A 22,232-nucleotide genomic window follows, 5' to 3' on the forward strand; every position below is an offset into this window, starting at 1 on the left:
AGCTGAGAAGGTCTGAGACAACTCAGCCTCATCCATCATGACCACGTGTCCCAGGTGCTGCCTGACCTGGGGAGATCAGAATGTCATCCTGGGAGACCTTTGCTAGGCTCTTCTGAAAAGGTTGTTTTTACCTGAACTGTGTACTTTATTTCTTTTCTTTTCTCTTTTTCTTCTTTTCTCTTTTTTTTTTTTCTTTTGTTTTCAAGTAGGGAGGGAGGGGGTAACTAACAGCAGGTCCCCGGGTGGGTACTAACTCTGCACAGGGAATGGAAAGAGGAAGCCAGAAGATCTGCCCCTGGAGACGCCGGCGACCCTGCCGCAGGCCTCCACCACGTGGCCATCCCCTTGGAGGCCATCTTTACTAATGTGGATTGCACTGTGGCTTCCCAGGCAATAGAGGCCACGGCTGTGGACCCAGGCCTGCCTTCTCAGGAAAGGCTCCTCAGAGAGCCGGTGGCCTGCAGAGAGGACCCATGCAACCTCAGAGACCCGGAGACCCAGCGAGCCGACGACCCCACCCGTCTGAGCAGGGTTCTCGCCCTATGCCCTTTCTTAAAGGAAACAAACCTGGATAGGGTGACGTCTGCGGGCTTACAGGTTTCACTGCCAATCCCAACCGAGGGCCACAGCTCCTTGTTAAGTCAAATTAGCATTGCAAAGAAATAAATCAAGGTATTGGAGAAAGAGTTCTTCAGTGATTATGGAGCCAAATTGTGAAAAAATAGTACTCACACAGCTCTTCACTTCTTGCATTACTTCGTGCAACATTTTGAGAAATCTTTTCTTCTTCTTAAGAGTACCTTAATTAAAATATAAATAACACCCATCATTCAATTATATTTAATTTAATTTAATGTTAAATTCCAAAATTGTATGACTTCATTGTCCATTTTATATCACTGTAAAATTTTCTTGTTTGTGTACTCTCCAGATTAGAACTTAGGGAAATTTCAGGTATTTGGAACCACTAGCTTTTACTTCCTAAGATTACCAAGTTGGGAGCAATTCTTTCAAGGAGCCCATTCTGCTGCAATATAGGGGCGTCCCATTGTGGGAGATGGCTCTGACTCACCAGTTGCTGTGCCTTACTTCTTTTCTATCACAGTGGCAAGTTTTCCTTAGTATCCTCTCTGTTCTCAACTCACACAATCCATCCTGGTCACTCTCAGAAACCAAGGAACTCTTTTCCAACTCCTGATTACCTGGCTTTAAATTTGGTCCTTCAGACAAATCAACCCTGGTGGGGACAATGGCAGGCATCTGTTTTTCCTGACTCAGTATTAGTGACATTTGAGATTAGCACAGGCCCCCGTGCCCCATGTGTACAGGAATATACACATAAAAAAGGAGATACATGCACAAAAATTCAGTTGGTAGAGGCTAGGAACCAGAAATAGCAAGTACAGAAAATCAAGACTAAAACGTGTTGCCACTCGTATCCCATCTCTACCCCTTTTCTCCATCCCAATTGTTTTGTAAAATCCCTTTTAGAGAAAGACTAACCCGGTGAAGTGACCTGAGAAATATCGTTTTTTTCCTCCCATTTCTTTTTCACCATTTGCCAGCATTTCCAATAGCATTTTCATGTCTTCTTTCATTTTATATTTTGTAAAAACATTTTGCGAAATTCATCACAAATGGCAGGTTTACCTGATGATATAGAAAAATTTGCTGAAAACTGGAACTTTTTAGGAAAGCATATTTCACCAAAAAGTATTCCTCTTATTCAACATGCAGTGATACTCCTGCTTCATGGATTAAAGTTATGGCACAGGGGGCCGACTGGGCGCCGTGGCTCAGCACTCTGGGAGGCCGAGGTGGGCGGATCACGAGGTTAGGAGATCGAGACCATCCTGGCTAACACGGTGAAACCCCGTCTCTACTAAAAGTACAAAAAATTAGCCGGGAGCGGTGGCGGCGCCTGTAGTCCCAACTACTCCGGAGGCTGACGCAGGAGAATGGCGTGAACCCGGGAGGCGGAGCTTGTAATGAGCCGAGATCACTGCACTCCAGCCTGGGCGACAGAGCGAGACTCCGCCTCAAAAAAAAAAAAAAAAAAAAATTACGGCCCAGGGGGTGGCATGGAGAACGTAGTACGGAGAGTTTGAGAGGGAGGGAGAGATTGTCGCCTATAAACGAAGAGAGAGAGAGAAAATGGCACAAAATGTTTAGGTCTCGGAGTGAAATAGAAGTAGAAAGCTCTCAAAATAAAAAAAGAGACAAGCTCATCCTTATCTTTCCCCTCCTTTTTCTTTAGATAATGATTTCCTGTTTTTTTTCCAAGCAGGATAGAAGCATGTTGAAAAAGTTAAAACGGTAAATGTTAATGAAAGCAAATGGGACAGTGCTGGAAAAAGCATCTCTCTATGAGAAATGTACCTCCTGAAGGGCCTGTTCAAAGGAAAATTCAATGAAATGTTTTTGGAAAATAAAAAAATTATTATGAGATTTGAGCAAAATACAGTAACCCTGCTTATTGGAAATGATCAGCGCTTAAAAATGTATCTCTGTGTGCCTCTTTGTGGCTCTAAGTTGCCTCCCAGAAGGTCAAGTTTTTACTTGATTAGATCTGGACTGAGACTAAAATATGTAGTTAATTCAATCACAATCTTAATGGGTCTTTATTTTTGAAAAAATTTTAGCTTTTCCTTTAAAACTAGTTTAGATCTTTTCCAAATCTTCAGAATTAAAATATGTGTTGGTAAAATTAAAACTGTTAGTAAGAATATGATTGGTAAGAGAAATTATGGTAAGAATAATTTTCCAAGAATAAGAAGAATAATTTTCCAAGAATAAGAAGAAAACACAACGCAATTTTGTTTTGGGAATTCTTACTCATTTAGGCTGTATTTCTTTAATTTTCTGTTTAATTTAATTTTCTTATCTATGTTCAATTAAAAAAATAGGAGTTTGAAATGTGCTTCTCTTTATTTTTGGACTTTCGCACCAATATATGCTTTATTTCTATTCTAGTCTGAGGCACATTTCTCCATTTGTTCAATTTCTTTTCCCTAGTTAGCTTACTTTTTCTAAGTTTTTTCTCTTTTACACTCAGAGGTAACCTTGAAAAGCTAAGTGTGACATCTTCATTTCTATAGGTGTGCCTTGTTGGGGAAATATAATGAAAGTAAAATCTCCCAACCCAGAAGTCCTCTCCATAAAGGTATTGGAGAAGGAAAGCACTTTAATTATAGAATAATCATTAAGCCAGAACGTGAGTGCATCACAGCCAATCTGGTAAGAGTTTGCAAAGACAGAAAGGAACCTCAGCCTTTTGTATGGCTGAGCTGATGCAGCCCATTACATATATGTTCTTAAGCACTAACTAGCCTTCAAGTAAGGGGACTTGACTGCACCATTTATCACACATAATTTGTCCTAGATTCACTTGGTCTTAGGAGTGACCTTGTGTGTTAGTTAATGGGATTTATTCTAAATAAAAAATAAACTCTTCTTATCTTCATGATAAGAGGTAGTTTAACTTGGAGCAAGGTGCCCATCGAAGCTGGCCTCCTACCCTCCTGCAGAAATTGCAGATAGGGATGCTATCTCCTTTGATGTTGATGTTTCAAAGAAATGACTCCCACATTCTTCATAATGCTGACGAGTCCTACCCAGCGTTCAGAAAGGTTTGGTTACATTGCAAAGAGGAGAAAAGACTTAAAGTAACAGGTTTTCTAAGGAAACTAAAGAAAGGGAGGGAGGATTGGTCTCTTCCTTTATTCTCCACAGAGAGAATTAAAACTATTTAAAGTATTTATTTGTCCTTACACCCTGCAATAATGCATGCTTTTCTGTTTAACTGACAAATGGAGATTGCCAATGGTATGGCTGTCAACAGCTATACCAGACAGGATGAAATAGCACATCAATGCTTGGAAATATATTCAATCATATAATTAATCATATCATAATTTTTCGTAGTAAATTTTTCTATAACATGGTTTTACTCTTTGGAATCACCTCTTCTTTTATTTTATTGAAAAATGATGGAAAGGTCAGTGGTGATGCCAATGAGGATTAAGGAAAAAAATACATTAAAAAGCTGACCAAAGAATAAATGTTTGGGAGGGCACAATTTTTAGAAATTGAATTTGGGAGCTATAGGCACTCTTCATAACAACAACAACAAAAATTGTTTAAGATTTATTTATTTATTTAATGAGCATTCCTCTATGGTATGCATGCCCACCACACAATGACCAACATATCTACCCGCCTCTTACACAGAACAAGTCAAGGCTGTGTACTCAGGACCTTGTAGTAGCTACTTGTCATAGGTTAACAGGCGCATGGATCAGACTTAAAACCAGTCGTCATTCTGGGCACAAGGTTAGCCAAGCCCAAATAAGCCCAACATAGCCACATCTGATCCATAGATCAATGAGAGGGAGAAATAAATATTTCTTGTTGGAAGCCACTGAGTTTGGGGTTGGGTTTTAAAATCGCCATTATTGCAGCAATAATGAAGATACCCTTCATATCTTTTTAAATATACTTTATTTTTTCAGAGTAGTTTTAGTTTCATAGAAAAATTGAGCAGAAACTGAGAGACCTCTCATGTGCACCCTCTGTTCCCATATGGACAGGTTCCCTCACTATCAATATTCTGCACCAGAGTGATCCATTTGTTAACAATCGATGAAGTTACTTCATACATCATTATCACTGAAGACCATAGTTCACACTAGGGTTCACTCTTGGTGTTGTACATTCTATGAGTTTTGGCAAATGTAGAATGATATGTATCCAATATACATTATATATAGTGCCATGCAGCATAGTTTCACTGTCCTAAAAACTTCCTGTGTTTCACCTAATTATCTTTCCCTCCCTACAACCCCTGGCAACCACTGATCTTTTTACTGTCTCCATAGTTTTGCCTGTTCCAGATATTGTATGGTTTGGATACTTGAATACAGCCAGAGCTGAAAGAAGTCACTGTGATTGAAGTGGGAAAGGGGAATAAAATAATATTTGATTGAAGTGGGAAAGGGGAATAAAATGATATTTGATAGATAAGCAGGGGCATTTTCATTTAATACCTTGTAAACTATGGTAAAACATTCATTGTTATCTGATGTACCATGGAAAGCTATAGAAGAAGAGATCTAAGCAAATGAAAAAACATTTTTTTAAACCTCTCTTTTAGAACATAGATGTTGGAGGTATAAATGATAGGTATGTAAAGTCTGTGAGCCAGGGAGAAATAAGCAAAATACACAGGTCTTGCACCTGCACCATAGATCTGGGTGGATGTGAATATCATTACTGAGATGACTGGGTGACCAGGTATAAAGCGAGATTGATTGCTTTGGGGAGCAGTTAGGAATGACAAATGACATTTGAAATGTTTAAGTTCGTTATGTTTGAGATATTTATGAGATAGTGCATTCTTCTTCTATTGCTGCAGTAACAAATTATCTCATACTTTGTGGCTCAAAACAACATAAATTTATTCTTTTATCTTAACAGTTACAAGTAAATGCTTTAGGTACATGTATAAAAATAATTTTCTAAAATATATGTGTTTAATAATAACATACTAATGAATATTTGATCTTATAATTAAATCAAGTATATAATATTTTATAGCCAAGAAAACTTTACAAATATATCTTCAGAAATGATGCTCTAAGTGATTGAGTTAGGGAGGAGATGGGGGGTGTTTGTTTCATCCTAAGCTTATCTGGAGAAAGAAAATTCAGTTTTAAAATGGAAGTTAAAAATACATAGGTTCTTTTTTAAAAAAAAAACAAAAAACAAACAAAAAAACCCATGAATTCTGGTCAGGTTTTACTCAACAATAGTTGCCAAGGAAAATAAACATATTTACGTTTAAATAACATGAAGGCTTACTTTTCCACACTTCCCAGAGAAATTATTCAGAAACACATACCAGAACTAAAGTATCAATACGTTAGAATACTCCTTATCTAACGAAGTGTTTTCTATAGTTATTCAGTGATTGATGGGATAGGCTTTCTCTGCTTGGGTTGCCCTGAAAGTAGAATTTGAGGTAAGGGCTTGGATGCAGATAATTCATTTCACTGGGGAGCCCAGGAAACATGAGTGAGAGAGGAGGGAGACTGTGTCAAAAAAGGACAAAGGCTAATTTAAGGATTTGTTGTGGAGTCTGCTTCCTGAAAATCTGGGAGATGGATTTCAAGGGGACTTCATGAGAAGCATTTGGAACGCCTCCCACAGTTCTTGACTAAGAGCAGAGGTGAGAGCGTTTGTCTACTGGCCCTGGTCTCTGCTGGTTGAAGCTTTTGGGAAGTGCAGGCTTAAAGCTTCCAGGAACAAACTTGATCGATATCTCAGTTACAAAGTATCTTCTTTTCCATCTCATTTTCCTTATCCTAGAATGAGGAGGTTTCAAGGGACATCTGACCACATGGTGTGTTGTATTCTGCAAGTGCAAATTCATCTGAAAGACAGTAATTGTTATTAGAAAGTTTTATAGCATTGTTCAAGAAGAAAGCATCTTTATTTCTTATCTGTTTAGAAATAAATTCCCCTAAATCTGTGCTACTATAACAGTTTCTTTGCTTAACAGCTTCCAAATATACTGTATTTTTGTTCTTCTGATTTACATCACACTGCATGCATACCCATATGATCATTCTTAAGTGTTTCAAGTATGATGTTTTGTATATGATACATACTGAAACCTAACAGAGGTTAGGGTTTTCTCTTCTAGAATAAAGTGTCTATTTTACCACAAGAGCTGGAGGGACAGTGAAGACTTAGTTCAACCATCCAGGTTTTTGTAAAGAAGTAAACACATTTGTGCTTACCAAATGTGTAGGTACTCAAAGTTTGTAAACCACTGTTGACTTACACTTAACACTTAATAGTTTGTATCACTATTGATTCACTCCCTTTTTTGGATGAAATATTTATCAAGATAGCATGTATAAAACAGGTTTTTGTTTCCTCAAAAAGTCTGTGAGTCATTTATTGGCTGAGGTAATCTGACTTGAAAATAATTAACTTGTCATTTTAATTCTTTAACTGGTAAAGTTATTAGACCTATGTTTTAATGTGTTCATAGACATAATTTTTACCTAGCAAAAGCACAGTGTTCAGATAAGCTTCAATTTCGAAACAGAAGACCTCATTTAGAGATTGTATTCTGCTACTTACCTGTTTGGTGTTATCAGTAAGAATTTGCCTTTCCTGAGCCTTGGTTAAAACATTAATAACACCATAAGAACTTGGTTGAAAACAAAACAAAACAAAATCCAGAAACCCAAAATTATCTGACCAAGTTGGCTCTGATTATAAATTTTTTATTTAAAAATTTCACTGTGCTAAGCAATACATGAATAGATAGATGGTAGCTAACCAGATAAACAGATGCCCAGACTAGCCTGTTGAAGGATGAGAGGCAAGAATAAGCTGATTCAGCTGGCAGTCAGCCAGCCGCCAATCAAGAGCCAGTACAATGCTAGACATATGAATGAGGCCTCCTAGAACATCCAGCTGACCAACTCACCAGGTGAATTACAGGTGCAATTCAAAGAGGGAAGAGCTGAACCAGCCCAAACCAGTCACTCTGCATCAATCAGCTTGGCTGATCCATAGAATTGCGAGGAATAATAAATGGTTGTGACTTTAAAAATATGTTTTCTAAGAATATTTTTATGAACGTATCTTTATCATCTCTAATAGTATATGTCTCTTTCTCTCTTCAAATAAGCACATGATTTCTGTATCCTGTAATTCACACTAATGCATAAACTATGCCAACCTTCATAGCCATTGACTTTATTTTGCCTGAATCTATATTCAGCTAGATAGCCTACTTCACATTTATTTTCCAATAATTTAAGTGAACATCTTAGTGAGAAGACTGGTTAAGAAAAATCAGGCCAGTTTTGTCCATTTAGGTAGAAAAAAATCCTCAAATTTTGCTCTTGAAATTCTGATGCTTTTTGTATTAGGCAGTATGAACAGTTACAAAACACCAAATAAGGGAAGAAGATTTCAAACATAAGAACTGTAACAGCAGTAGGGAAAATGAAAATTGGTTTAACTATTTAGGTTGGTGCAAAAGCAATCGTGGTTTTCGCCTTGAATGTAATCGCCAGAACTGCAATTACTTAATGACAAAAACCGCAGTAACTAAATACGGTTCTTACCAGTTTCATAATAATCATAGAGCTGAACAGATGCTGGCTTGATGTTGGATACGAGTGCATCTTGTTTGATGGAGAATGAGAATTGAATTTCTTTTTGAGTAACCTGAGAATAAATCAATATTGTTATGCATATTGAGATGTATTCCCTCAACTTCTCTCCATTTCAAATATTCAGAATTATTTTAGCAATACTGTTTCGATACTTATGCTCTTAGGAAAACTTTTTTAAACATAAAAAAACAAAGACAAAAGTAAAACCACATTGTGACTCAAGCATATACATCAACACACAAACCAAGTTATGACAGTAAACTTACATTCTCCAGATAGAAAAAGACATGAGTGGTCTTGATTTCTACTCGTTGTACTTTGCCATCTTCCTGAAGCTAAAAATAAGGAAGAAAAGTGTGCTGAAAATTCAGGGAACTAGGATTACAAACATCTAGTGATCCAAAGATAAAATATTTGCTTTCAACTTGGAGGTTTTCCTGCATCTTTATAAACACTTGCCATGTTTCTATAAAGCTTCAACAACAAATATTTATCTTTGAGATTTATTCATTCAACATTTTTGAAACATCTATCTGTATATATTAGATTCTAATTTTAAATAAATAGAATAATAGAATGAATATAATAATAACTAAACACTAACTCATTTACCTGTTTTTTAGTGATACACTGTTTTGACAATATAAGAATATAAATTAATTTGAGAACCTCAATGTTTTACTTTAAGATACCAATAAGATTCAAATTTTACTCCTTAAGAATAGAAAATGTATTCCTTTTTTAAATAAACTTGTGGCCAATGTATAGTATAGCACAGGGCTCAACACATTGTATCTATTCTGAAGTTATTTCAATTAACAATGTTTAAATCTTTACCTTCTTAACTGATGATCTATCTGGTACAAATCCTGAAAGCATCTTCACATCAATGATTGCCATGTTGGAAGAGTTGCGCTTTCCATAATAACTTTTTTTTAAAAAAGTACAAAATTTAAAATTCAGATAAACTTTGATCATTATTTCGGAAAACAAAATTATTTAGGAAAACAAAAAATAAAATGTATTTTCATGCAAAAAAAAAGTTTATTTTATCATCCCCTTTATAGAGTTTATTTTTCTGAGACTGGAATAATTTAATAATAAACTGAAGTTAGTGGTGCTCCGAAATGACACAACATGCGTCTTAATTCATTCCTAAGTGGACCCAGAGAATTGAACCTAGGTCTGATAACCTCGTTTTAGAATTTTATGTTTCAAAAGTAACAGTTTGCAATGTGTTGATTTACAAACTAGAAACTAAGAAAATGTACCTCTTGAGGAGGAATTTATAGAAATTTTTTCCCTTACAACTTCCTCCTGGTCCATATTTTTTCGAAGTCAGATTTATTTTTGCACCTACCATAATCTTATAAAATTTAGACAATTTAAACAAGATGAAATATATTTTCCAAGAGGATAAAGATAGGCCAGTCTTTCACATACAATAATTGGAATGTGGTTTCACTTGGAGGCAGAGAAAGACACTAGGCTACCTGAATTAGAGGTAGAGGGATATCTATGTTTACCAAAAAAAAAAAAAAAAGAGTTGTTACCTGGCTGAAACAACAAGGTCAAATTTTGCATCAAATAATCCTCTGCAGAAAGCATTGGCTGTATTCACAGAAAGGGAAAATCCAGATGACTTCTTAGGGAGCAGGATGTTATATCTCAGAGTTGACTTGGAGAAACATAGAATACGTTGTTGATTAACTAAAGGATTAATTTTAAATTTATTACCTCCACATTAACATTTCAACTTAAAGTTAATTTTTACTTCTTTGCTTCTTTTTTTCTATACAATTATATACAATATACTAGTAACACTAATTCTATACAATATATTAGTAACACTAGTAACTTTAGCTAACATTTATTGAACATATACTCTGTACTTACTTTTAAATGCTTTTTTATATAATAATTCTTTTAATGTTTCCAACAATCCTTTGAGGTAGATGCTATTTTTAACCTCCATTTTATAGATGAGGGCAACGGGGGACAGAAAGATGAGTAACTTGTCCAAACTCATACAGCTACTGAGTAGCAGAGTTAGACTATATCTATGCTGTGTTTTGGATAATAATTAAAATGATCTGATTTCAGCCTTAAGCAACTGATAAAATTACTATAATGTCAGAACTTCAGGAATCAAGGTAAATACCATGAATACAATGAATAAATTATAAGAGAAATTGCAGAATCTAAATCCAAGATAAAATGACTTGGTAAGAGGCTTGGTTAAAGACTTAACTTGACCTAACAATCCCACTTCAAGAAATATTTCCAGAAGATATACCTGTCCAAGTACAAAGTCATATATACACATTAATAATTTCAAAGTCATATGTAATGGTCAAAGAGGGGAACTACTGCCAACTGTCCAGAAACATTTGACATATTGAGTATACTCTGGCATATTGGACTATACAGTATGGCAATGCCAGCTAATAAAGGTAGAAGGTGTGATAGAATTAGAAAATCACCACTTCGTAGTTCTTAATGAAATGGTTGATCAGGTAAAGATCATCAATGCATGTTAAGACTTTTAGGTAAACATTGATGATGAACTCAACATCTTTACGATCCCAGTGTAATATTTTGAATGTTAATTGTTGGTGCAAAGAAGAAAAAAGCAGCAACATTAGTGGGGAAGTATGGCTATCACCACCTTTAATCCAGTGATCAAACTTCACATCACTAATAATGATGTGCCTCTGGATGTGATACAATATAAATATAGATCCAACTTTTAGTTACAGAAGGCACAGAATGAGACAACAAATTAAATGACAGCAGAAGAAAACAATCTGGTAAATTCAGAATTAGGGAAATTCTACACCACAACTGGCCTGATCTCTTCAACAAATTAATGTCACAAAAAAATACAAAAAACTTGATAGATCTGTTAGGTTAAAAGAGACTTAAGAAGCATAACAAACAGCTGCAAAGTATGGTCTTTGATTGAATCCTGATTTGAAAAACAATCATAAAGTATATTTGGGGATAGAGGTTTGATAATTAAATTATATCACAATACAAACTATTGTTATTTATTTATTTATTTATTTATTTTTTGAAATGGAGTCTCACTCTGTTGCCCAGGTTGGAGTGCAGTGGCATGTTCTTGGCCCATTGCAACCTCTGTCTCCCAGGTTCAAGCAATTAATTATCCTGCCTCAGCCTCCCGAGTAGCTGGGATTATGGGCACACACAACCACGCTCAGCTAAATTTTGTATTTTTAGTAGAGATGGGGGTTTCACCACGCTGTCCAGGCTGGTCTCGAACTCCTGACCTCAAGTGATCCGCCCACCCTGGCCTCCCAAAGTACTGGGATTACAGGTGTGAGCCACTGCACCTGGCCAAGCTATTGTTAATGTGTGGTTGCTCTGATAATGGCATTGCAGTTACATAATTGCATGTCCTTATTTATTTTTTGGAGATCCATATATATCGTATTTAGGAGTGGCATGATAACTCTAATTTACTTTAGAATTCAGCAAAACAACGTGAAGCAAAAATGACCAAATGTGAACAAACTATTAAATCTAGTTATTCGTTCATTATACTATTCTCTCTAGTTTCACTTAGATTATAAGTTTTGATAAGTTGGGGGGTAAAAAAGTCCAAAATTACCTGCACATAAACACAGCCATTGCCATTCACTTCCACCATATACTTTCCCTTAGTTGTTGGCAATGGAATTTGTTGTAGCAACAAACGGTTCTTATCATTCACTTGGAAGGCTGTATTGAATCCTTGGTCAGAGAAAATTTGCACTGAATTTTGTCTATTCTTAGAGAAAGTGAGCCTCTGGAATAGCGTCAGGGCTTGGAGGGCCACAATGGTATCCTAATAGAAGAATGGCAAATTGTATTAAAGCATACCATGGGATTTAGCAATCAGTCAAACACAGCTGTGATTTATTTAAAAATAATTTAAAATGCGATTACATCTTTTTCCATGCATTTTACTTTGTTTTGTGAACTATACTGTCTTGGGTGCTGTATAATTTAAACAGACAAATGCGGTTTGTGGCAACATTTCTGTTCAAATCTTTAACACAAACAAAACATTGTTTAATAGAATAAAAATGTAAGAAAATGCCAAGAAAATTTTTTTTAAATGCCTATCAAATCAGGTTTTGTTTTACCAAACATCAAAGCATACAACGAGGCCAAAATATCAATGGAAAAAACAAAAAGACTAAAGAGATGACAAAATATATATGACTTTATATTTCAATAACAGTAGCATTTCAAATCATTGAGACAATTAATTATTACATAAATGACATCGAGACAACTGGCTGGCCATTTAAAGTTAGGTCTCTACTGTAACTCTATCAAAATACACCCTATAAAATTATATCCCATAAAATTACATCCTATAAAATCAAAATATATCCTATAAAATGAATCATAATAGAAATATGATGAATTAATTCATATTACAGAAAAGTCTGATAATATATTTATATAATTTTTTGTGTTGAGTAATACTCTTAGTTTTAAAGTGAGAATCTTCAGTAGAATAATTACATTCAGTGAAAATGAAAAGAAAAGAATGTGTATTTTAAAGCATGATAAAAATTGGAAGAAAAACAGAAAGTTGACAAGGATGTTACATGCATTAGTAAGGTTAATATCTTTACTATATTCAGACGTCTTACACATAATCAAGGAAAACATTAATATCCCTATTAGGAAATGTACAAATGATATGACCAGGAAATTTATAATATACGAAATAAAAGAGAACTTTAAAAAAATGAAAGCATATTCTATCTAAGTAGAAACCAGGGAGATTTATTTTTATGCAGAATGTATTACTAATTTTATTGTATCAGATCAAGAGAAATGATTTTGAAATTATATAATGAAAGGTACACACTGCTGATGATAATGCAAATTGAGAACACCTTTTCTGATAAAATCATAGCTAATTTTATACAGAACATTTAGTAGGTTGTACTTAAGTTTTTATTTTAAAAATTAAAGTAAAGCATATTTGAATAAGTATTTAGAGATTATTACTAGATAAAATGCTACATCTGTGAAAAACCTGAAAGACAGCAAATTGAAAAATGATAGCAAGTTTAATAGTGACAACAATTACATTTAATTGCATAAATATAATATATAAATTTAAAGACCAATACCACCAACGCAAAGCAAGTGCTCAATTTTCTTGTGCATAGAAATTTTACAAAGATATAGAGTTACCTTTGTGGAGAAGAAACCTCCATGGGAATTTTGCTGCTTTGCCACCCAGTGTACAATCTGAGATGCATAGGACAGTTCTTCTGAAGTCAGCTGTGGCTTGAAAAGAAGAGCCAATAGCCCATAACAGGTCATCTCTATATCTGCGGAGGAAGCCTGAGGGTAGTACAAAGATGACAATCCTTCCATAGAAAACCTCTCTTCCAGTTCCCAGTACACGGAGCCACCTGACCAAAAAGTGAAAGGAATTCAACAGTGTCTGTGTCAAAGCATGGCATATAACTGTGTGTGGTCAAATGGGTGGTATTTGAGGGAGTGCAAACCTTACAACTGGTAATAAAGAAACATGAGGGGATGATAATTATCCCACTGCCAATCATTCTACTTATCCAGCATGTTACTCCAGGAAGGGTCAAAAACACTCACCTACTCTTTTTGCTTTTTTGTTCAGCTCATTGAAGAAGAATTCCCTTTTGTCTTCATAGCCTACTAAACTGTAAGTGTAGGCTAGGAGGGCCTGCTCATAAGTAGTCATAGCTCTTTCCCTAGATACAGTCTCTAAGCACTGGAGACCCTTTTGAATAGCCATAAACTGCAAAGAATAAAAAAGAAAAAATCAAATGTGCACACAAAAACACATACAAAAACACAGATGTAGATATGATCATTGCTGGAAAAAAATTAGGAATGAATTTTGTTTGTGCTGAAACGTTCAAAGGGCAAATACAACATATTCATTTTAATTTCTACATAGTTCCATCTGCACAGTGTAATTTGACGATTCAGAAGAATATTGATTCAGTATTATTCAGCATATGTGGTAGCTACAAACATATAGTTCTACTTCCTGTTACTATATTGTTGGCATAAAATGTTCTGAGTTCATAAGAAGCAAGTTAGTGGGATCACCAGTGGGCTACATACCGAGACCGGGTGGTCAGCTTCAAGCAGAGCACCGATAACATATGCAGTTAGAGAGATTTCATTATCTTCTTTTCCCTGAATGAAACATAGGGGTAACATGTCAGTCTCATGGAATTCAGAGGAAGGGTATTTCTAAATCTAATATATTTGAAAACTCAGTTTGTTTGTTTTCTTTTCCTATATTTTTGGGAGGTGAAGTTTTTCATGTCCTCAAAAGATACTGTTTATAAAAAGTAGGAAATAGAGAACAAACACCTGAACATTTTATATAAACAGGAACATCACTTGTCAAAATAACTTACGGGCCTCAGAAGGCATTTAGAATCAAAGGAGGGAGAGAATGTTCTGCAAAGTTCTAATTTAATTCTCACCCTCATATTTACCCTAGAAATAATATAAAAAGTATCATGAAAAGAATGCATGCTATGATATTACTATGATTAAAAGAGTACAGTATAAAATAGAAATATTTTATAGTAGTATAATCAGTAGATCAATCAATAGAGCAGAAAGAAATCATATCAAGTATAGAAAACAATGTAACAAAGTTAGCCTCAAAAATCGGTAGAAACAGAAAGCATTAATTAACAAGAGGTGTCATGATAAGTGGTGAACTATTTGGAATATAGAAGTAAATTACATATAAATTACACAACATACTGAATAAATTCTAGTAGGTCAATAATATTAGCTATAAAGAAAATCAAACTAGCTCCAAAAGATTAAAAAACAGTTACAAATAAGAAAAAATAAACTAAAAATAATCATACGAAAAATATTTGACTTTTGAACCAATTGACCTATAAACAAAAATAGACATTAAGCACCATCTTTTTTCTTGTATATTTTCAAAGATTTTTGTTTTCATACTTATATTACTCAGAGTCAGTAGTAGTGCTATGAGTTAGATACTCTATATGTAAAAAGAATCAAAATTGGCACAATTTTACTAAAAATCAATCTGGTAACGTTTTATCAGAACCTTAAAAAATTACACTTTTAGATAGCTATCCTACTTCAATAATGAACTAGGGGCCTATTTACATATAAGAATGTTAACAAAACATTATTTTGAGTTTATTAAGCATTACTGAAACCTCAAGAAAGATTTTGGTTTATTCATATGATGATGTATAGAGAGCTATTAATTTTATGTTTTTAAGTTATTCTAATGACATGGCAGAGTTATTATAAATAATGTTAGGTTTCAAAAAGGGAAGACTAAAAATCCATGCAGGATAATCTCAATTATATTTATAAAGCATAAATAAAAAGACTGAAGGAAAATATCGCCAAAACATTAATGGTGATTATTTCTGAATTGTTGACATATGAATAATATTTTGGTCAATATCTTATATGAAATCTCCGAGCTACTTTCAATAAATAAATACTACTATGATAATTATGAAGAAAACATAAGTTTTAAAACACTTAGAAATAAAAGGCATATTCATTATGAACACTTATCTCAGGGATATTAGCAAGTAAGAGCAAAACAAGTTGAATTCTAATAATAAAACAATATTGATAAAGAATTTCTTAAATGATAAAGCACTAAGCTATTAAGAATTATCCAGGTTCTGTTACTTGTTTGTTCACACTTTGACTAATAATCCTGCCCCTGCACCCTGCCCCCAGTTACCACAATTACTGTTAGAATCTTCTAGAGTTTTTAACCTGACTGAAGGAAAGAAAATGTTGCATTTGCTATAAAGAAATGTTTTATTGGTTTTCAAGATAATTAGTTTATGCTAGTAGAAATTCCCGTTCAACAATTTTTACCAATTTCTTCAGTGTACTTTGGGATTCACTAAACAATTATAATGAAAGAATAGAAAACTGTAAGGTAGAATCTCATCAGTACCTTCAAAGCATTGTTGAAGGCTTTGCCAAAATTTAGGAAGCAGCCATCTGGTTTCTGAATATTTAAGAGCCAAATAAGCGTTTGGGATTGAACTTTGTCATCGATATAAATGTAACGTTTAGCCTGTGCAAATGACTTGTAAACAAATGCAGTCAGCCTGGAAAAAAAAGATATACAGTGCATATTATAACAACCATTGAGAGGCAGGTGAATTCTCATTAAAATATGTGACTTGCTTCTGGCCAGGCATGGTGGCTCACGCTTGTAATCCCAGCACTTTGGGAGGCCGAGGCGGGTGGATCACAAGGTCAGGAGTTCGAGACCAGGTTGGCCAATATGGTGAAACCCCCTCTCCACTAAAAGTATGAAAATTAGCCGGGTGTGGTCGTGGGCACCTGTAGTTTCAGTTACTTGGGAAGCTGAGGCAGGAGAGTCGCTTGAACCTGGGAGGCAGAGGTTGCAGTGAGCCGAAATCATACCACTGCATTCCAGCCAGGGCAAAAGAGCGAGACTCCATCTCAAAAAAAAAAAAAAAAAAGAAAAGAAAAGAATAAGAAAAAGAAAGAAAAAAAGTGTAACTTGCTTCAATTATGTTTTTAGTTTCACATCCTGAAAATTTCTTTCTCAAATTCTAGCCGAACGTGTCCACCCACCCATCTCTTTGGCTTGAGGGATGATTTAAGTTATTCTAATGACATGGCAAAGTTATTACAAATAATGTTAGGTTTCAAGAAAGGAAGACTAACCTCTCATACAGGATAATCTCAATTATGTTTATAAAGCATAGGAGAAAAAGACTGAAGGAAAATATTGCCAAAACATTAATGGAGATTATTTATGAGTTGCTCAGGTAAGAATAATATTTTTATTAATTTGCATATTACTGATTTGCTTAATTTGCATATTACTGATTTGGTAATAATTTATATGTTGCTGGTTAATAACTTAAATCAAGTCTCCATCCATTTGACTTAAATCCTTTCTCTTCCTCCTTCTCTGAATTCATCATTCATGCCCTCAATGAAGAGTCACCTTCTCTATAACATCTTCCCAGATTCTTTTATCTCTACCCGAAGCAAAACTAGAATTCCTGCACTTGTCCCCTCTTAACATCTAAGAGCTTATTGGGAAATTATAGGATGTTGTAACTAGAAAAATATCTTAAGAGGACAAGATGAGGCATGTGTGCCTTATTATGATTTCATGATAACCTGAGGTCTACAGGGTTTAAATGGCTCATCCAAAATGAGCTGTAGTTTATCCTTAGTTAACTTCTCCCTTGTAGACTGGCATTCCTAACAGGTAAACACGGTGGGATTCATCCATGTGTGTAATATGCATTGCATTTAGTCCAAACACGTCATCACACAATTGCTGGAAAAGTTGGCATGCCTGTATACTTCCATAGGATCATGTGCATATTTTTATTACAGCTTTTATCACGTTGTGTTTTAATTTTTTTTCTTAGTTGCCTTTTTCCACTATACTCCACACTTCTCAGAGTCAAGGGTCATGTACTATCAAGAGGCAAAATAATGTAGTGAGTGAAGGTTCACATTCTGGAACAGACATTCAAGTTCTGCCACAATATTGGCAATGTGAACTTGCACAAATTATTTAACCTCTCGATGGGTTGTGGGCAGAATTGTGTTGCCTCCTCATTCAAATTCAAATGTTGAACCCCTATACCTCAGTACCGGAGAATTTGACTTGTTTTTAAACATAGGGTCTTCAAAGAGGTAAGTTACAATGATGTCATTTGAGTAGACTCTAATCCAATACGACAATATGACTGGTGTCCTCACAAGAAGAGGAAATTTGGACACAGATATGCACTGAGATAAGACCATGAGAAGACAGGAAGAAGACAGCCATGTCCAAGCCCAGAAGACAGGTTCAAAAAAATGTCAACGTTATTAACACCTGAGTCATGGACTTCTGGCTTCCGGAATCATAAGAAGACAAATTTCTGTTGTTTACACCATCGTCTGTGGTGCTTTTTTATGGTACTTAGCAAACTAATATATTGTGTTTCTGTTTCTTTATATGTAAAATGGGTGTCATGATGCTATCTGCCTCACTGGGTAATTATGGAGATTTATTATCCTCAATTAGAAAAGAAACAATAATGATTATTATAGCGAGCATCTGTCTTTTTGTATCTCAAGGATGTATTACTGTTCCCAGGACATAGCAGCTAGGGGTGAATATGTATTTGTAAATAAAAGTTAACAATATAGGGAATAAATTTTAAAATTTAACTTGCATCTCATTAATCACCCTGTCTTTTAGGCTTACAGTAATAATGCAATCTTTGCTTAAATTATTTTGGTTTTAGTGCTTATTTCCCCATTTGTCGCAACCAGGATTCTGCTCCAATATAGGTTTTTAAAGTCTCATTAGGAGGATTCATAATTACACAGCACAATTTCTGAGTGGCACTATCAGTTATCATAAACAATCTTGAGACTATCTTTAGGTTAGGTTGGGATATTATTGTTTCAATGGAATAATTTGCTTCTATAATAAATGTAGTTTCATACCTTTTATCCTGCTCTATTGAGTTACTTTGTCTAGTAATTTGCTTATGTATCATGTATAATTTTTTTGTAAGTAAAAGATAGAAATACCATAAGTCTTTAACCCAAGAGCCCAGGAATCCTATTAAAAGAATGTGTATATGTGTGTGGAAGTTTGTATATTTATAGTTTGTGGGGGAAGATCCATAGTTTTTATAAAATTCTCAAAAATCACTTGAAAAAAATTAGTAGATTAGAAGTAATTAGAAACATCTAGTTAAACTGATGTAAATAACAAAACTTCAAACCATGTGTGTCCATGTTCATCTTTATGTCCAAAGGTACTATATGATCCATCGAAGTGTTTATAAGACAGCTGCCTCTGATAACCTGAAACAAGAAGAGATATTATTTTTCAAATTAAAATGGATGATCCAGAAGAAAAGTTGGATAAGTTGAATATTTGTGTTAGTTATAAATGGATGTATACATACAGACAAATACAGTCACGTACTTAACAAGCAAAATAGCCGGGATTCAGGGATTTAACTGAGAGGAGCAAAATAAGGCTTCCAAATGCTTTACCTGTGGTCAGGTATCCAATAATCTTGGATTTGATCTCTTCGGTCAGTTGTTGAGTCTGACTCAGATAGTCCAAGATGTAAATATTGGGAGTGAATAGGGCCATATTCTGCTCTCCACAACCAAAAGGCAGGTGAAGAAGATTCTGTAGGTTCTGCATGGCAGAACCGAGAATGTCTCCTGAAAAATCAATCAAGTCAATATGAAGGACTTTGTAAAAATTGATAAGATGAAGAATATTAGTTTGTATTCAACATCTCTATGTCATAGATACCGGAAATAATTATTTTAACTATTATCTGGATCTTATTTTCTCTTCTATTTGTTGGACCCACACTATAGAATTAGCAAGACAACTCAGGGCCTTGTTTTCAGAACCATGGTGGAGATATGTTATCCAAAGCAGCACAGCCAAGAGCAGAAGAACCCAAAAGTTTGTGGGAATCAAAATTTCTGGAGAGCTCCCAGGGTGAAGTAGAAAACTCCACGTCAATCATCATTTCAAAAACAACAGGATTTGGGCCCAAAATAAACCTTTGTAAAATGCTTGCCATTTATCAGATGCTGTTCTGAACACTCTGCTCATGCTAATTCATTCAATGCTTATAATAATAACACAAATGGGTATTATTTTTTTCATTTATAATGAAATTGAGGCACAGAGAGGCTGAAAATTTTCCCAGCATCATCTGGAAAAGACACCGCAGAGTCAGGAATTCAGCACACAAAATAGTGCTTCAGAGTGCCTGGACTTGGACACTTCCCTACACACTTTCTACCAATACCTAATAGTTGTGTAGCATTTACTACATGTCTTGAGATGTCTAAGCATCTTAACTCATTTAATTTTTATAACAATCCTATGAAATAAGTAATACTATTATCTTTATGTAAGGGATGAAGAAATGAGACACAGAGAGGTTCAGCAATTTTCCCAAAGTGACACAGCAAGTGGTAAAAATGGGATTCAAACCCAAGGCAGCCTTCTGGGAAAGTCAGTTCTCTTATCCACTGTGCTTTGCCACTGTAAAGAACTTCTACAGTCCGAAGACTGAAATCATGTCAGGTATCTTTTTGAATCACAAGGGTATGAAACTAGAAATAAATAACAGGACAAAAATTCACAAATATGTAGAAATTGAACACATGCCTGAATACCCACTGGGTCAAGGAAGAAACCAAAAGGGAAATAAAAAAATACCTTGAGACAAAAGAAAATGGAAACACAACATACCAAATCTTATGGGATACAGCAGAAGCAGTTTGGAGAGGTAAATGTATATTCAAAAACTGCTATATCATAAAAGAATAAAGATCTCAAATAAATGATCTAATGTTACATTTTAAGGAACCAGAAAAAGAACAAACTAAGCCCAAAGGTAGCAAAAGAAAGGGAATAACAAAGATTAGAACAGGAATAAATGAAGTAGAGACTAGAAAAACAATCAATGAAACTAGTTTGTTGAAAACATAAATGAAATTGACAAACCATTACCTAAGATAAAAAGAGTGAAGACTCAAATAAACAGGACCATAAATGAAGGATGAGATATTAGAACTTATACCACAGGGATACAAAGGATCATATAATACTACTATGAAGCATTATATGCCAGTAAACTGATAATCTAGAAGTAAATACATTCATGCACACATATAACCTGCTAAGACCGAATCGTAAATAAACAGACAATCTGAGAAGACTAATAGTGAGTAAGGAGATTTAATCAATATCACAGGTCTCCCATCAAATAAAAGTCCCAGACTGGATGGCTTCCCTGATGAATTCTCCCAAATATTTAAAGAACTAACATCAGTTCTTACCAGACTCTTCCAAGAAATCAAAGTGGAAGTAATACTTCCAAATTCATGTTACAAGTCTAGTATTACCCTGATACCAAAGCCAGACAAGGACATTACAAGAAAACTACAGACCAAGATCCCTGATGCATATAAACCCCAAAAATCCTCAACAAAATACTAACTAGCTAATTGAATTCAATGGCTCACTAAATAGATGGAAACTGAGCCATTTGCTATTAAGAGAGCCTAAAAATAAGAAGGGTTTAGAATGATGGTGCTGGATATAATGGTGTAGCGTCTGTGACTTGTATTTGTTGGATATCATTTTGGTAATGAGACTTATTTGCTCAAAGCCAAAAGCTCAAGTAAGTGCAGGTCTTCTTTGGTTTTGATACTGGAAGATGTTCTGGATATAAGCTGAGTGTTCTTCCCCTCCCTGTTAGTATTTTTCTGGTCTATACTTCTTCTACTGCAACAATGCAAGATACAACCATAATGCCACATAGAGTGCAGAATTCCTTCTATTGTACAGTATTCTTTAGATATTCCTCTTAAATCTTTAATCTGGGCTGTATATAGGTGATGACTAGAAGGTAGGGGCTAAACAGTCCAGAATTGTTTTTTGAAAAGATAGAAATAAATCATAGAGGTAACTATCTTTGAAATCTGGAATGAGCAAGAAAGCAATTTGCCCTTTTTAACATGGGAACAATGACAGGAATATATTCTATTTAATTTTGGCATACATTTTATGTTTCTATATCTAAACACGTCTTACAGTTATTCTTATTACCCTTAAGCTTTTCCAGTTGTTGGCGCGTTACTGGGGTTCTAGGTTTATAGGGCCTGTAAGTTACGAGTAGGACGTTTTGCCCAGCTTTGGTCATTGTCCCACAGGGACCACTGCCTTTGTGTGGAATGCTGTTTGCTCCTACCTGAGTGTTGTAATTTCAGGGCAAAAGAAGTGAAATATCGATGTTAACCAGTTCAGCACACTGTACTCTAAAAATCACTGGTTTGTGAGAAAACATAAAGTTTTTCCTTACTGAGGTAGCCTTAAATGAGACATGAGCCAGAAATGCTAATGACGGGAGTAAATTTTTATGTGTCAGATGAAAT

At 34.9% G+C, this 22,232-nt stretch overlaps 1 protein-coding gene across 1 annotated transcript in view; it reads right to left on the minus strand.

Annotated features, from left to right (window-relative positions):
• Window positions 1–249: 249 nt before the first annotated feature.
• LOC105542040 (ovostatin-like) overlaps window positions 250–22,232 on the minus strand; it is a 34,763-nt gene continuing 12,780 nt past the window's right edge. The window contains exons 8-19 of the mRNA XM_011983400.1: window positions 19,314–19,490; window positions 19,037–19,118; window positions 16,210–16,366; window positions 14,343–14,417; window positions 13,845–14,010; window positions 13,422–13,645; window positions 11,833–12,048; window positions 9,752–9,876; window positions 9,036–9,126; window positions 8,465–8,533; window positions 8,148–8,250; window positions 250–458 (exon numbers count right to left, since the gene is read on the minus strand). Coding sequence (XP_011838790.1) covers window positions 250–458; window positions 8,148–8,250; window positions 8,465–8,533; window positions 9,036–9,126; window positions 9,752–9,876; window positions 11,833–12,048; window positions 13,422–13,645; window positions 13,845–14,010; window positions 14,343–14,417; window positions 16,210–16,366; window positions 19,037–19,118; window positions 19,314–19,490 — 1,694 coding nt within the window. The remainder of the gene's footprint in view (window positions 459–8,147; window positions 8,251–8,464; window positions 8,534–9,035; window positions 9,127–9,751; window positions 9,877–11,832; window positions 12,049–13,421; window positions 13,646–13,844; window positions 14,011–14,342; window positions 14,418–16,209; window positions 16,367–19,036; window positions 19,119–19,313; window positions 19,491–22,232) is intronic.

This window comes from Mandrillus leucophaeus, unplaced genomic scaffold, assembly GCF_000951045.1.
Source record: "Mandrillus leucophaeus isolate KB7577 unplaced genomic scaffold, Mleu.le_1.0 Scaffold249, whole genome shotgun sequence".
NCBI lineage: Eukaryota > Metazoa > Chordata > Mammalia > Primates > Cercopithecidae > Mandrillus > Mandrillus leucophaeus.